The sequence below is a fragment of the Aquarana catesbeiana genome, linkage group LG03 (assembly GCF_042186555.1).
Source record: "Aquarana catesbeiana isolate 2022-GZ linkage group LG03, ASM4218655v1, whole genome shotgun sequence".
NCBI classification, from domain to species: domain Eukaryota; kingdom Metazoa; phylum Chordata; class Amphibia; order Anura; family Ranidae; genus Aquarana; species Aquarana catesbeiana.
In genome coordinates, this window is record NC_133326.1 from 168350945 (window position 1) to 168366463 (window position 15519).

At 36.4% G+C, this 15519-nt stretch overlaps 1 protein-coding gene across 1 annotated transcript in view; it reads left to right on the forward strand.

The window, feature by feature from the left end:
- The window catches only part of CAMK1D (calcium/calmodulin dependent protein kinase ID), a 401220-nt gene extending 386115 nt beyond the window's left edge, over positions 1–15105 (forward strand). Inside the window, exon 11 of the mRNA XM_073619503.1 lies at positions 1529–15105. Coding sequence (XP_073475604.1) covers positions 1529–1659 — 131 coding nt within the window. The 3' untranslated portion in view covers positions 1660–15105. The remainder of the gene's footprint in view (positions 1–1528) is intronic.
- The last annotated feature ends 414 nt before the right edge of the window (positions 15106–15519 follow it).

Below are 15519 nucleotides of genomic sequence, written 5' to 3' on the forward strand. Positions count from 1 at the left end.
TACAGTTAAGATTCAAAGCAAATTTGTCAAGCCCTGTTCTAAGACCTATGTGCATTTTTCTAAAGGCCCATCCAGGTTACAATTCTAAACGGCCCTGAAATCTCATTAAACAAAAAGGAAGATTAGTGACACAACACAGACAGTTCTGGCATCCTTTATGTATTCTAACAAATCTTTAGCCAACAGGAAACCAGAAATGTTTCCAGTGCCTGTTCACTGCATAGGAAAATATTAAACACACTTGTTTGTCCAGCCATGGCTGAGGTGGTTGCTGTATTATGTGAATTTTTAGTGCAGCAGACATCCAAACCAAAACAGGTTGCTGTTATCCACTGTGATCCTCCATAATATTAATTACAAACATTAATGGAATTATACGTTACAGTACATATGATCAATGAACTTTAAAAGTTGGTAGTTGGCAGTTTAAAGGTACCTCATTCCAACATACACAAGTTATTATTGTATGGAGGAAAAACAGACCTTATAAGGTATTTTATTTATGATATTAGTCACAAATTCCATTGTAAAGCTCAGTTACCTTTCAAAAACTGAAGAAAAAGGTCAGATTGGTGTTTAGGTTACGCACAGAAAATAAAACTCCATTTGGATTCTAAAACCAACAATTTGGTTACATACTGTATATTCTTTACAAATTTAAGAATGTTGGTATGCTTTTGATGTTGTTTTAAATTCTGAAAAACGTTTTTTAATGTAAATAGTACAAAAAAACTAGCTTAGTATTCAAAGAGAATAATAGTAATCTGTATCAAGAATAAAATGCACACATGTCTGCCTTTTTAGCAAAGCAAATATGGCAGCTGTTGGGACCAGTTTATAGCTAGCATCAGAAGGGGTGCATAGCTAGCATCAGAAGGGGTGCATAGCTAGCATCAGAAGGGGTGCATAGCTAGCATCAGAAGGGGTGCACGTGTGCAAGGCAGTGCACAGAACAATACAAAGATTCCCCAGCACACTCTCCAATTAGCTAGCACAAAAAGCCTGTTTCCACATTTAAACAGCCTCACTTTTGTGCATCTAATAAAATGTAATAGACTGTATAGACTACAGTAGGATGAGTATGTTTTTCTTTTTCTTTATTTTTTACTAAAGGAGGAAATATTTGACCTAATAAAGGTCTAACAAAACTGAAAGGGGTTTTCAGAGCACAAAAACATGGATTCATTTTATCTCAACTAATAAAAATATGCTGAAGGTCCAGCTAATGTATATCACAATTAATTATAACATATACAATAATTTAGTATTGCTGCCAATCTTGTATTTTGTGTCAGAGACCTTTACTTATCAGAAGTTTGTCAGTAAAAGGTCATTCTCACCAGTGGCATTCACACATTGTCTACACTAGGGTTGGACAAATATGAGCCTTTGTAAATGAAAGCATATGTTCCCTGCCTCTATAAATTGCCTGCTGGCTCCTAGACTCTACTTCTTGGCTCCGGCAGTCTGTGAGAATTTGTCTACCCAAAACATTTCACTTTGTTTTTACTATTACTTTTTTTTTCAGGTAAGCCTCCATCAAGCCCATATAGCTTCCTGACTGGAGTTACTCCCTCTTCTACAGCCATTACTGCAGTAGGTGGAGATCGAAGACCGATACCTGCCTCAGTTGCAGCAGTGCATTCTGGGAGCAAATGAGCAGCCAAAGAAAAACCAAGGTGGAAAGTAGCAGACTCTTCGCATGTGATTTCATTCTGAATTGTGCACTGCAGGATGGACTCATTAAAAAAAAGGAAATTTTTTATGGCCATATTTTATACTGCAACACAGATGGTTTCATCTATTATAAACTGCAATGGCTCCAGCACCAATAAGGCAAAATAATTGTATCTGGTGCTGAGCCTTGCAATATTCTTACTACTGGACATTAATTTTTTCTGATAATTTGCTTTATTCTCAACGTGGGTATTGGTACTGTATATGTTGTATTTTTTCATTAATCGAGGTATCAACTGGATTATTTAATTAATACTAATTTTGATGGGTTACTTTATATTTTTATTTTAATATGATATTTTTCATTGAAATCATGCTTTCCCTTTCCCCATGGAGGTAAATAATAGACTAAGTAAAAATTGAGACTGTAAAATTTCACTGCTTTTCAGTTGACTGTAAGAAAAGTCTCCTGTACTTATTACTCCTGTCAGTATTCTAAAAGTACAAAGCCGACCCCATGCAGTGCCCATGCATACCCTTATATACAGACTTCAGTACCCTGGGTGCCCCAAATCCAAGAGTACTATATCAAGAAAGATTTTACACTCCCTGATAATGATGATTAGTAGCCTGCCCTTTCTTGACTTGCCCTCCATCATAGCGATGGGCCTTCAGGAACCTGTGAGAGGTGTAGGCCAGTACTCAACACTACCAGGAAATGTCCAAATTAACATTTTAGTATAGTACCCTTAATTTGGAGCACCCAGGGTGCTGAAGGCTGCACGTAAACGTATGTGCCATCACCACTTTTTTTGTTGTAGTTCTGAAGTCTGTTTATGACCTTTATTTTACTGACAGGTTTAAAGAGGATCTTTTTTATTAATTCCAATGGTTACTCAGTGGTCTTTTATCAAACCTCCTGCTAGCTTGGTAATGTAATTAAGTGAGGTGATTACTGTGTCTGAGATGTCAACTGTGCAGGGCTTAGCCAAGGTTCTCCCAGACATGGTGTAGGATGCCAATCCAATACCAATACTTCTTTATTATCCTCAACCCTTTAATCACTTACCTGGTTTATGTGCTTATTGAAAGGATGTACTGTAATTATACAGAAGCTATTACTGCTATTAAAGTCTCTAAAAGAATAGGGCTGTATTTACAGAGACGCTTACAATATGAGAAAAGTCTGAAACCATAGATGCATTCAGAGCACTGCGACTTTCTATATGGTTAAAAAGTGTGAGACGGAACACCTGATCATGGTGAGGAAAGTGACTAAGGCAGTGTGAGAGTATGCAGCAGCAGAGGCTACAATCTGAGCCCATAAATGTCATCTCATACATCTACTAAGGGGCTCATGATGACTATAAGAGGCATTCCTTAAATACTTGAAATTCAGACTTATTCCTGGCATCTTAAAAAATTAACAGAATGTACCATTAAAATGTAACTAGAGTGGGAAAAAAGTGGAACGTTTTACTATTTTATGCTGCCCCCGCACCCTTCTTCCTCCGCTCTGATATAAAAAGTGGGCTATTGCTCTCTCTGCCATGTTGGAGACATTTCCCTTCACTTGTTGATCTCTATCATTGCTACAAAGTACCAGAAAGGTATCTTATATCTGTCAGGTATCAGCAATATAAAACCCTTAACCACTTTATTATAAAAAAAGGTTCTATCTGGAAATACATTTAAAGTAACCACAGGAGGGTCAGTAGCTCACACCTACAAAGACAGCAGACACCCTGGATCTCTTGTTTGTGGCATTTGATCTTTAAGTGTATTTAGTTCTACATTTAAAACAATACATACAGTAATGGGTTTCTGGTAACCATGTTTCAATGAAGTTTAATTTCTCTAATATTAGGTTGGTAATCCTATTTTCCAGCGTTTGTTATTCTCTCATAAAAAGTGTGTCTCCTTTAATCTGTCACTTGATAGTGCAGTGCTGGACAGGGGAAAGTATATTAAAAAGGGCTAAGTAAGTGACTATGAGATGTGCTTATTTTTCTATTTAGTATATTAGAAGTAAAAGATTATGGTATACATAGTCACAAAGCAAAATTTGCTGCAGTGGTAGATGTGTTCTTCTTTTGTCTGTATTTTACATTTTTTTCTACAATTTGCATTTCTCAGCTTTTTTTTAAAAAAAGATGCAGAGTGAAGACAGCCATTACTACTGCAATTACAGCACTGAAGTATTGAGAGTGATTTACTAAAGGAGTAGAGGCTCCTTGACTGTTTACTTTGCAGCGCAAACATAAGAAAATAAGGTGAACTTGAGTTAATTTTGCAAACCCAACCATGTGTAAGAGAGATTGAAAAGCTGGAATTTTGCTACCATATAAATGGGTTTTTAAATTGACACTTAACTCTGGTTTAAGTAAAATATATAGTTACATAGTTATTCTGGTTGAAAAAAGACACGTGTCAATCTAGTACAACCAATAAAAGGGGGGGAAAAAATAATTATACAATCCTATATAGACAATCCTATACCCACAGTTTATCCATAAGAAGGCAAAAAAAACAGCAAAGCATGATCCAATTTGCTCCAGCAGCGGAAAAACATTATTCCTGGTCCCCCAAGAGGCAATCGTATATTCCCTGGATCAACTTTACCTATAAATGTTAGTATCCAGTTACATTATGTATATTTAGGAAATAATCCAGGCCTTTTTTAAAGCAATCTACTAAGCTGGACAGAACCAGCTCTTGAGGAATTCTATTCCACATTTTCACAGCTCTTACTATAAAAAAACCTTTCCGTATTTGGAGATTAAATCTCTTTTCCTCCAGACGTAAAAAGTGCCCCTTTGTCCTCTATGATTCCCTTAAAGTGAATAACTCAACACCAAGTTCATTATATGGACCAGTTATGTATTACATCATATCCCCCTTAATCTTCTCTTCTCAAGAGAGAATACATTCAGTTCCTCTAATCTTTCCTCATAGCTGAGCTCCTCTATGCCACTTATCAGTTTTCAAATATAACTCCTCCTTTTGTTGCTGTCATCTGACTTCTTGTTAGAGTTTGGCTCCTCCTTTAATGCCCTCTGTGAGGTCCTGAACCTCTTCTTTTCCCCGTGACTTCCATATGTTCCATCTCGGGAACAAGCAAGAGAGGGTGGCTATGTTTCTACTTACAGTAGGATCAAGGAAAACAAACATAGCCACCCTCTCTTGCACGAAGAGGTTCGGGACCTCACAAAGGATTGTAATGTCCTTTGTGAGGTCCCGAACCTCTTCGCGTGGCAGAAAAACACAGTAAGAAACAATTTTATTGAAAAATACAGATTCATTAAGTAATAGAGAACCAGAATATCATGTACTGTCACTCAAAAGTGAATCCAGGTTCACCTTATATACTTCGCTACACGAACGGTCTCTACATATTTAGTAAATAAAGCCCGGTGTCTAAGAAAGGCTTAAACATGCTTTCACAACTGCTAATGTTAAAAGACATAGAGAATAAGTTTTGCATATAAAACATATATACTACAGATACATGATAGTCTGTCTCTAATTAAATGGTGTGTGCTTCTAGAAGAAAATTTGTTTTCTTTGCTAGATCTGGATTAGCATGACATAGTTCACTATAGCTGGCAACAATCTTTGTGCACTGGTCATTTCATTGTTAGATCTTGGATAGTATATTATGATGACATATGTCAGAGGAAATACAATTATTTTTATTGTTTTAAATTTTATATAATGTTATACATTTTCTTTTGGTATGGTAAGGGCAACTATAAATAAAAAGAAGCATAATGGAATCTACTAGCTCTTATGAATTGCAAAAGGCAATGTTCAGTAGCTGGAATTGTCATTGATTTCTGTGAGCTATTTCAGATCATTTCTCTTTGTACTATATTATTAAGTAATCATTGAGGGTTATTTACGAAAGGCAAATTCACTTTGCACTACAAGTGCAAACTACAAGTGCAAAGTGCACTTGAAATTGCACTGAAAGTGCACTTGGAAGTGCAGTGGCTGTAAATCTAAGGAGTAGATCTGAAATGAGGGGGGACTGCTGATTTTATCATCCAATCATGTGCAAGCTAAAATGCAGTTTTTTATTTTCCTTGCATGTCCCCCTCGGATCTACAGTGACTGCACTTCCAAGTGCACTTTCAGTGCACTTTTAAGTGCACTTTGCACTTGTAGTTTGCACTTGTAGTGCAAAGTGGATTTACCTTTCGTAAATAACCCCCATAGATTGTTTTTTTTATCCAGAACCACAGGTTGTAACATCTATAGGTTGACTTTACAACAAAATTCCCACATTTTAGTGCCATATAGGTTGAAAAGACTTGAAAACGTAAGCTTGAATTGGCTGAAATGCGAGCCAAGGGTGTCCCCGTCAACTCCAGATGGCTCAACAAAAGTGATTTTCAACATCAAACACGCTAGGTCTGCCAAACACTGACTGTATTCGGTCAGATGCAGCCACTGTGGTATTTGGGTAGACATGGCTATATGAATACAGTGGCCGGCAGTGTATATTCCTCCACCAATGCTGTCTAGTATAGTTGGGGGAATCGATTTATTTCTCTCATTCAGCTTATTTTAAGCACACAAGGCTAGAGGGGCCCGTTTTTTTGGGAAACCCCTTTACCTGCCACTATATTTTTGCATTGTTGGAGTTAGCCAGAGTAACCAGAGGAAACCCACATATACCCATGGGGGGAATTTACAGCTAGTGTCCTTAGTGGGAATCATACCCAGGACCCACAACCAAGGTATGGTTATTTGCTGCTGTGTATGTGTTATATTTTGCAAACTGGGTGAAATCCAGTTTTTTTGTTTTATTTTTTGTTTTTATTAAACAGATACAGCAGTAACTGTTATGGGATATAACGTCTGTTTGGTCAGTAATAATACCACATAGTTTTTTCTTGGCACCAGGTGTGTTGTTAGATTCTAATCCTTTGGTTTGTATGTTAGTGTAAAAAAAAATCACAGGAGCCCTATTAATGTTTTTATAAAAGTGAATTTAGTTCACACTAATGGTGTGTTTTTATGAGGAATATATGGTCTGGAAGGTAAATTAGAACTATATAGTATTGTGATTATGAGATAATACATTTGTGCAATTTGAGGTGAGGCATTCTGATAAAATGGATACTGGAGCAAAGCTTTTAGCCCAGACTGAATAATTCCATGCTCAACTGCCACAGGCATGCATCAGTGGTTAGACATCAAGGCTAAAATCTCACATATGTGTGCATATTTTTTTGCACATTCCCCATTAATGTCCAAAAGGATGGCAAAGCATTTCAAGTAAAAAAAGAACCGGCCCTTCCATTCGCCAAAACACATTTACAAGAATACCTATACATCGTGCTGTTCTGTGTTGTCCAAAATTAGCCAGGTACACTTTTATGCAGCATTAAACATCATGAGGGACCCATAGTCGATAAATAGGCATATGCAACTTTATGCAAAAAAAAAATAAGTGTGAATGGGCCTTGAAAGTAATGGGACAGGCTATAACCCCAAGTGTAACCTATTTTATCTGCTAATAGCATAATACCAGGAGGCAAACTTACAGGAGCCCTAGCAGAAGCAAAAATTATTTTTTGAGCTTGCTTTTCTCCACAGCATATAATGTATATTCCAAATTTGTGATAAACTCTGAATGAAATATGTATTAATTACTTGTATATATCAAACAAATATCAGACAGACAGAAGAGAACGTTGTCTAATATATACAAGAGTTGTATTCGATCCTCTGTGAAGTGCTTGTTATTGTCTATATTGGGAGATTTCCCCTCACTTCCTGTCTACATACTGTAGAAAATCAAAAGAACAGGGGCAAAATTAAAGCACAGGTTTTTTTTTGCTGGGAGGGAAATGATTAGAATCTCTGTAGAATTGTTATTGTTTCCAGAATCTTCTTTGGGCAGATCTCCCCTTGCTTCCAGTTTAGTTGGCAGATATTAGACATAATAATAATTGAAGGAAAACACTCCATCTTAGACAGAAAGAGGCTAGCCTATAACCCTTCCACACTATTCCAATAAATAAACTGGTATGTATGTCTGGATACTGGTTCAGGTGCAGTCATGCTCAGCACTCCATGTCCACCTCCACGGTGCTAGGTGCTGGCTCATTTCCACAGAAACTGCTCACAAATGTCTCAATGGAATACCACACGAATGTAGCAATCTTGTTAGTTTTGTTTAAAAGCTAGCAGGAACATTCTGACCTGCTTTGTGCTAGGGTAAAGCACTTTCTCAAATAATACCAATTCTTTTAGAAATCAGTGTGCCTTAGCTCAAAACTTATCACAATGTTCCTGCTAGCTTTTGAATAACAGTAGCAATATCGTTGCATCGTGATGTACGGTATTTCTTTGAGGAAAGAAAATACATTTTGGCTTTAAGCTGTTGATAACAATGTTTTAAATAATAATATGGTTATATCAAATGTATGAATGTATTAGGCCTTATGTAATAAATCTACATGCAATAAGCCGCTTTTCTCTTTAGACAAATAGAATAAGACAGTAGGTAAGACATTCATGCACAATGCTCTTGACATCCTAACAAATACAAATGTTTTCCTTTTTTGCCGAAAGCACGGTTCTCTTTTTTTTTTAAATAAACTGTAGTTAAATCACCTTTGTAGTTATTGTTAGACTTGGAATTATTCATCCTGGGACCTGATTTTATAAAGTTTTGTACCAGTTGTAAAGAATAATTATTCTTGTTATCCTATTTATTGGAGATGCTTCATTTGATATTTACAGAAAAAATAAAGCCTGGGATTTTACAAGAGAAAAGAAAAATCTTTCTTTATAAAGCAAATATGTCTTTAAATAAATCAGTTGATTATAATGGGGTAATTGAAAATAAAGTGCCAAGCAACTACCAGGGAAATGTGGCAATAAATAACGTATTTGATTAGGTGATTAAAGCATTTAATTGTATTCCATGAAGCAACGTTTAGCAAACCTTGGCAAATTCTATGACACTATCCCTCGCAATGTTTGCATAACACCTAAACTTTTAATTGTTGCCATGTGTGCTGCCATTGTCATACCTTTACTTTACTTTACACACCATCACTGCACAGTCTCGACTAGGAAATAGCTTAAAATGTCACTCTCCTTCCCGTCTTCCTGAGGGTTTTTTCTGTGCATGTATGCTTCAGTCCCAGTAGAAGGATTACATCTTTGGGTTTAATTTACTAAAGACAAATAGGCTGTTCACTTTTCAAGGTATAATCCCCTGAGTTTAGTGAATACCGTGAAACTTTCCTTTTAAAAGAATACCCAATCACTTGCAAGGAAAAAAAACAACAGCATTTTTGCTTGCACAATTGGAAGTCAAGTCAGCAAAGCTTCTCCACACTCACTAAGCTAAGGGAAAAATCCTCTACAAAGGGAATATTCCCTTATGAAGTGAACAGCCAATTTGCCTTTGGTAAATCAACCCCATTGACAGAATCTCTATCTATTAAGTATGCTGTTCTGCCCTCAACAAAATGGCCTGGAGAGCTTGGAAGAAGACAAATACATACTACCATGCTACTTCTTGTGACTGCCACAGGTCGAGAAAAAAATAGCCGCATGTGTGAGAGTGTAGGTATAGGGCCTCCATCAATCCAGAGTTTCAATACAGTATTACAGACCTAGACGTAACTCATTATAACATCAATCCTCAGCTCTCCACATCAGCCCTTGATTGCCATAATAGGGACAAATTCATCAGAATAAATGAAACGTCCCATAAATGAACCATGATAAGCTCTACCCCTTGCTATTTCTGTGTTGTGGGAGATGCAGATAGCTGCACTGCCCTTTCCAACATAGGAAGAAAGAATAGATGGTCATTATATCCTACGGAAGGAATGACCATTTATATGTGACCCAGAGAGTGAACACATTCCCCCTCAAAGCTGTCCTATACACACTTCTTGAAGACAGCTATAGTGGTAGAGAAGTTTATAAACTATGATATTTGACCTACACGTTATAAGTGCTGAATGATTTTCATATTACAGCATATTGCATACAAGACACTGCAGAATCTTCATGGTTTAACAACCTTTTGTAATGTTGCTAATACAACTGGTTATTGTTTGAATATTACTCTGTTATTATGCTGTGTGCAAATACTCCCTGGTTTTGTATTGCATTATGAGTAATAAGAGGGAAATGCGCACAAATGGTTTTCCAGTTTCAGTCCATTATTCATTTAACAGGCTCTGGATAGTTTGCTGTAAAAGTTTTCCTGAAATACGGGTAATAGTTTACAAAATAGAATCTACTTCCATAGCGACTGATCCCGGATAAAATGACTGTTAGTTATCTTCCTTTTAATGACTATTACACCAGAATAATTCAAGAGCTCATTATCTGTCCTTCATAATTTCACTGTTATGTAATGACTATAGTCATATAAGTTATTCAGTACAAAGAGAAATGATGTTGATAGTGTGCTAAAAACTGAATATTAATTTACAACTAAACATGGAATTACGTGGTTTAAGAAAAATTGCATTTGCCTTTCTCTGTTGTGAAAGGTGTAAAGCTGATTAGGATATTACATAATTTACTATTTCTTTATTTTATTTAACATGTTCCTATCCCTTTTTAAACCAGGGAAATGGGCATCTTATGGCTGGGTGTCTAACACATGCATAGTTGTGCAAAGGTCACCAGCAAATGACCATGGGCAGACAGGGACTGTAAGATTCTGTATCTAAGATATACAGGTAGCTTAACTTCCCTGGCGGTATGATTATGTCAGATTTTTGAATCTCAAAGTTGTACAATTGTTTTGCATATAAATTTGGCGTTTTATATTGTAGGCCTGTAATTCTTAGTAATAACACACTTAAACCTGTCCAAACAAGAGTCTAATAGACATCCCCGGTATGATAAAGTTTGAAACACAAAATCATAAATTATAATATAATAAATAACTATAAATAATTATAAAAAATAATAATATAATAATAATAAAATAAATATCCCTGCGAATCACTATCGCTCAATTCTGCAAGTGTTCTAATTTACTATCGCTGTTTTCTAGCTGGTCTAAAACCAGTTTCCAGGCAGAAAGAAAAGTATATAAAATATAAAAGTGCATGCAGGGCACTGGATAAAGCACTAGCGACAAAAGGGAGGTGAAATGATTTGATACAGTAATGTAATCTGTAAGATAACAGTGTACTGTATGTGTTATGTTTTTTGTACTTTTTGAATTTGCCACTGGGCTCCGCCGCCATGCGTCGCAGTTCTCACAGAGAACAGAGCCTGGAACACAGAGCCTCCGGCAGAGGACACAGCGAGGGGGACATTGCAGGATCCTGATGACAAGGTAAGTACGCTGTACCAGGATTCTGCAATGCAATCCTGAGTGTGGCTTGGGGTTACTGCTAATGGTACTGAAATTTAACCCCGTGCCACACTCGGGAATACCGCCAGGGAGGTTGAAGAAGAATTCCAGGTATGGCTATATTATACGTAGTTACATTGGTCGAGCTTGGAACTAAGCATATGTCATACCTGGAAGTCCCTGAAAGCTGGAAACCACTGAAATATACACCGCTACCCCAGTGATCTCCACCTGCTTCTGGGTCCCGCGCTGAGTGACCAGCCTACTGCATTGTGAACACTGGAAGTCAGCCACTCAACATGGGTGGCATTCAGAGAATGCTTTGCATTTTCTGAATGAATGCAAAGCATTCTCTAAATGAACAAGGTGGAGAGTGTGATATCACCACCCTGCCTCATCCAATCATAGAGCGCTTTGCATTCATTCAGAAAATGCAAACCATTCTCTGAATGGCACCCGTGTTGAGGGGCCGACCTGCTGTGTTCAGTAAGCAGGAGTGCAACCGCTCAGCACGGGACCCAGAAGCAAGTGGGGATTACTGAAATAGCGGCACCTACTTCCTTGATTTTCAGCTTCCAGGGGCATCATCCAGGTATGGTATACAAGTAATTAAATGGGTCCAAGCTGGACCCATGTAACTGTGTATAATATATCCATGCCTGGAATTCTTCTTTATTATATGTGAGTGAGAACCATGTGACATATGTGGCTTACTAATACAAAAATGCACTAAACACCCAATTGCATGCACGAGAATTAAGAAACATAGGTTCACAACAATGCACTTTATCTCTCGTTTCACACTTTAATAAATAAATGAGATCCACTGATTCTTTCAAGACTGGCTGACCTCTAACCCAAATCTGCTGAACAGATCACTCTGTCGGGATAAGTATTAAGTATTATTCAATAAGCTTTTTATGAAAACAGTTTAAACAGAAAGTCTGCTTGATATTATGATATGATCTGTGCGGAGGTATGATCTGCTGACAATTTACCTGATCATTTGGAGACCATTTTTGAGCAGCAGGGGAATCTTTATCTGCCATTTTATTTATAAAAAGTTTCTCTTTTTTTTAATTAGATCATGATAAATAGTTTGCCTGTGAGTCATTTTTTAGGAAAGAATGAGCCAAAAAGAGTGCACACAGAAATAGATCACAGTTTTGGGCTTTTGATGTATGCAGGATTTAACCCTAGAACCAATAGACCTGCGTGGTATTGCCTTAGAGTTCACATGAAGTGCAGGCCTTGAAGAATATTTAAAACTTGAATGTTACAGTGCCAGAAAAGCCTGTAAATGGAGAAATAGAAACTAATAAAACTGCATGAAGTTGCAATGCATGTTCAGATATTTTACACTCGCTTCCCTACTGCCTTTTATTCCATTAACTTGGAATAATTCCAAAGGCCAAAGTACTGTTCTTCAAAAGGAAAACTCCACTCATGAGGATGGTATCTGTTTCTGCAGGAATGGTAGATGAGAGGAAACATTGGAAAGACTGTAGAGGACTGGCTTGTGGGAAATAGCTCTTGCAGTGACTGTCCTGTGCTAAATATCTATGCAGTATTTCCGGTGTCTACGTTCTTTGTTGAGCTAAGCTAAGCTTAGCCAAACGTAATGTCACCATTGTGTGTTAATGATGCTTTTCTGTCTTCTATGCATGTTACACAATGTCTTTATGTCTTTTATGCCTTGTATTATTCTGTACTACTGTTGAGCAATGGTTGGTCACAGCAATACCTCCATTGCTATGTGTATTTACAAAGTATATGAACTTTTCAGACAGGGAAAATGCATGAGCTTCATCTGATATCTTACAACTCAATTTGGTCGGGAAAAAACAGCATGCAAAATCATAATTGAAAAGTCATAAATGAGTCCTGCTAGTTCCAAGCAAAAAATAACCATAAGATCAAGCAATATAGAATAAATTCCAAAATGTATCTTTCAAAGAGATATTTTCTTTTTCATGTGTTCTACATCGTATCATTCATGTGTTTTTCAGAGTTTCACATCTAACAATTTCCCTAGAACTGGGGTTAGAAAAACATATAAAGAGTTTTTATTTTAAGTGAAAAAATGGCCTTGACGGAAAAATATAATGACATTTAGTCTGTTGTGTCTTTTTTTTAATTATTTTACCAAAGCAAAAGAGGCCTAGGTCCCATACTTCAAAATGCTCCATGTGAAGCTTTTTTTTATATGTTTTTTTCTCTAATATCTTTTTCTTGAACTTTTGTCATTTGTGATTATGAACCAGTTTATCGTACATAAAATGCGTGGCAAAAGGGGTCTATTTATAAAAATTCTCATAGCTATTTGTCAAGAAAAACTTCATGTTCATTTGTTATGTGCAAATAACCAGCATTCACTCATTAGTTTTAATGATTTGTTCACAGCTGTAGCTGTTGTGTGAATGGGGAAAAATCAAATGTTCTCTTTTATGGTTTCTCTTTTGGTTGAAAAGTCTTTTAGGCTATTTTTCCTCTGATCAAATCTTTCTAGGCTCTTGTTTTAGGTTATTTTATTCTATTGTCCAATGTATTTGGGTTAATGTTTTTTAGGCTTTTTTCTCTTCTGGGTGAATGCTCTTAAGCATTTTCCTCGTACGGGTATAGGGAAATATCATATTCGCCCTGAGAAAGACCAGTTAATTAACAGAAATTAACATTATGCACATATTATTAACATAAGCAAAAGAATTATTTGCAGGTTTTGCAAGAATGCTGATATATTTGCACAGCATTTTTTTTATGAATAGGCCCCAAGGTGTGTATGTGGGTGCTTTGCAAATCCCGTACCATGAGTGCAAAAAACAGAACAATACCTAACTAATCAGGTTATGTTGGGTTAAGAGACATACATGTATAAATATTTCTTACCTCTATTCCTCTGTTTCCACATTATCTCATTCAGAGACATACCAGGGGCTTTTGCCTGTATTACACTGTGCTAACTCTGCATGTTTATCAGGTAATTTCCCCACACAAGTCAATAGGGAAATTATCTGTGACATGCTCCAGCAAATTTGCAGCAAGAGGGGAACAGAGGTAAGTAATATTTAAAAATGTATATTTCCTAGCTATGCACAACCAAAATGCTAGGGTAAACTTTGGGTAAAGTTGTCTGCAAATAAATCCCATCTGATTGATTGAGTCAGTAAAGGGTTACTAGTCTCTGACCTTACAATTGTACCCTTATTTATCCCTGATGAGAAGATTGTTGTTTCCTACAGCTAGTTTAAACTGGAAATACAGTTCATTATATAGTCAATTTTCTTAGTTTTTTTCCCGGGTCAAAAATCACTTACTGCAGAGAACTGCATTTATCAGATATATAAAAAGTACAAATAAAAATGGCATTCTACAAAAATGTATCTTTTATTTATGAGCAAAAAAAGTATGTTAAAAAGAAGCAATCCGGATGTTGCGATTAAGCATTAGCATTGATAGCAGTGATATTAGACCATGTGGAATTCCTTGTTTCAAAAAAGGCACAAAATCAATAATCTCCACCTTCCTGTCGGTTTATGTTATGTCATGACACTGAAGGACACTTTGGAAGGATCTTGACATGTTAATAAAGTTAATTTCACACGCCACTGCAGTGTCAATGCAATTATGTATTTAATATATCTGCTATGGATAATTAGTAATGCAAACAATATTTAATTCTAAGTCTATTGCAGTCTACAGTACTATGGCACAATTTGATTATATATGCTGTAAAAATTATGACTTCCAATACTGGCTTTTTGGCAACAATAGGAGCATGCAGCACACTATATTGCATGCACCAATGTCAAAGGAAATAAGGACTTAATTAGTAGTTGCTGATATGGGTAAACGTATACAGAGGTTGTTTTACCAATGGCTGTATCTTGCAATGCATGAAATAAACGACAGCCACATTCCAAATATTCAGACTCAACTGTAATTTCACAATTGTAATGAACCTTCATGTAATTCTCTGCCTTGACAATCATATATACATATCAGTAATTCTACCATAATGACAAGCTGGAGGGGATGCCTGACTGTTTTCTTAAAATAAATCCAGTTTAATCACCTCACTATGAAGTTTGACGTTTTATTCAAAATACTGTTTAGGCATGACTCTCAAGTGGGCATAACTGTGTCCAAATGTGGGCAAACATTAGTGGGATTTTAATGAATTGGAATGTTCTATATATATTTATATATTGTAAGGTGTTTCAAAGCATCATTTTAGACTTTGCTGAATTGGAGGCTTTTTAAAGGATATTTTTTTCTTGTTAATGATATACACTCTGCCAGGGGCACATGTGACCAGGTGATAACTCAAAGGCACAATTGGGTGATTGAGGTAAAGTTCTTCTTTTTTTTAATTCTATATAGAGTATGGGATCATTAAAACTGCTGTTGGGTTTTCCTATTTATGTCACATTTGGGAAACTTCCCTTCGCTTACTGTTCTGTACTCCCAACAGGAAGCTAGAAGATATCTTC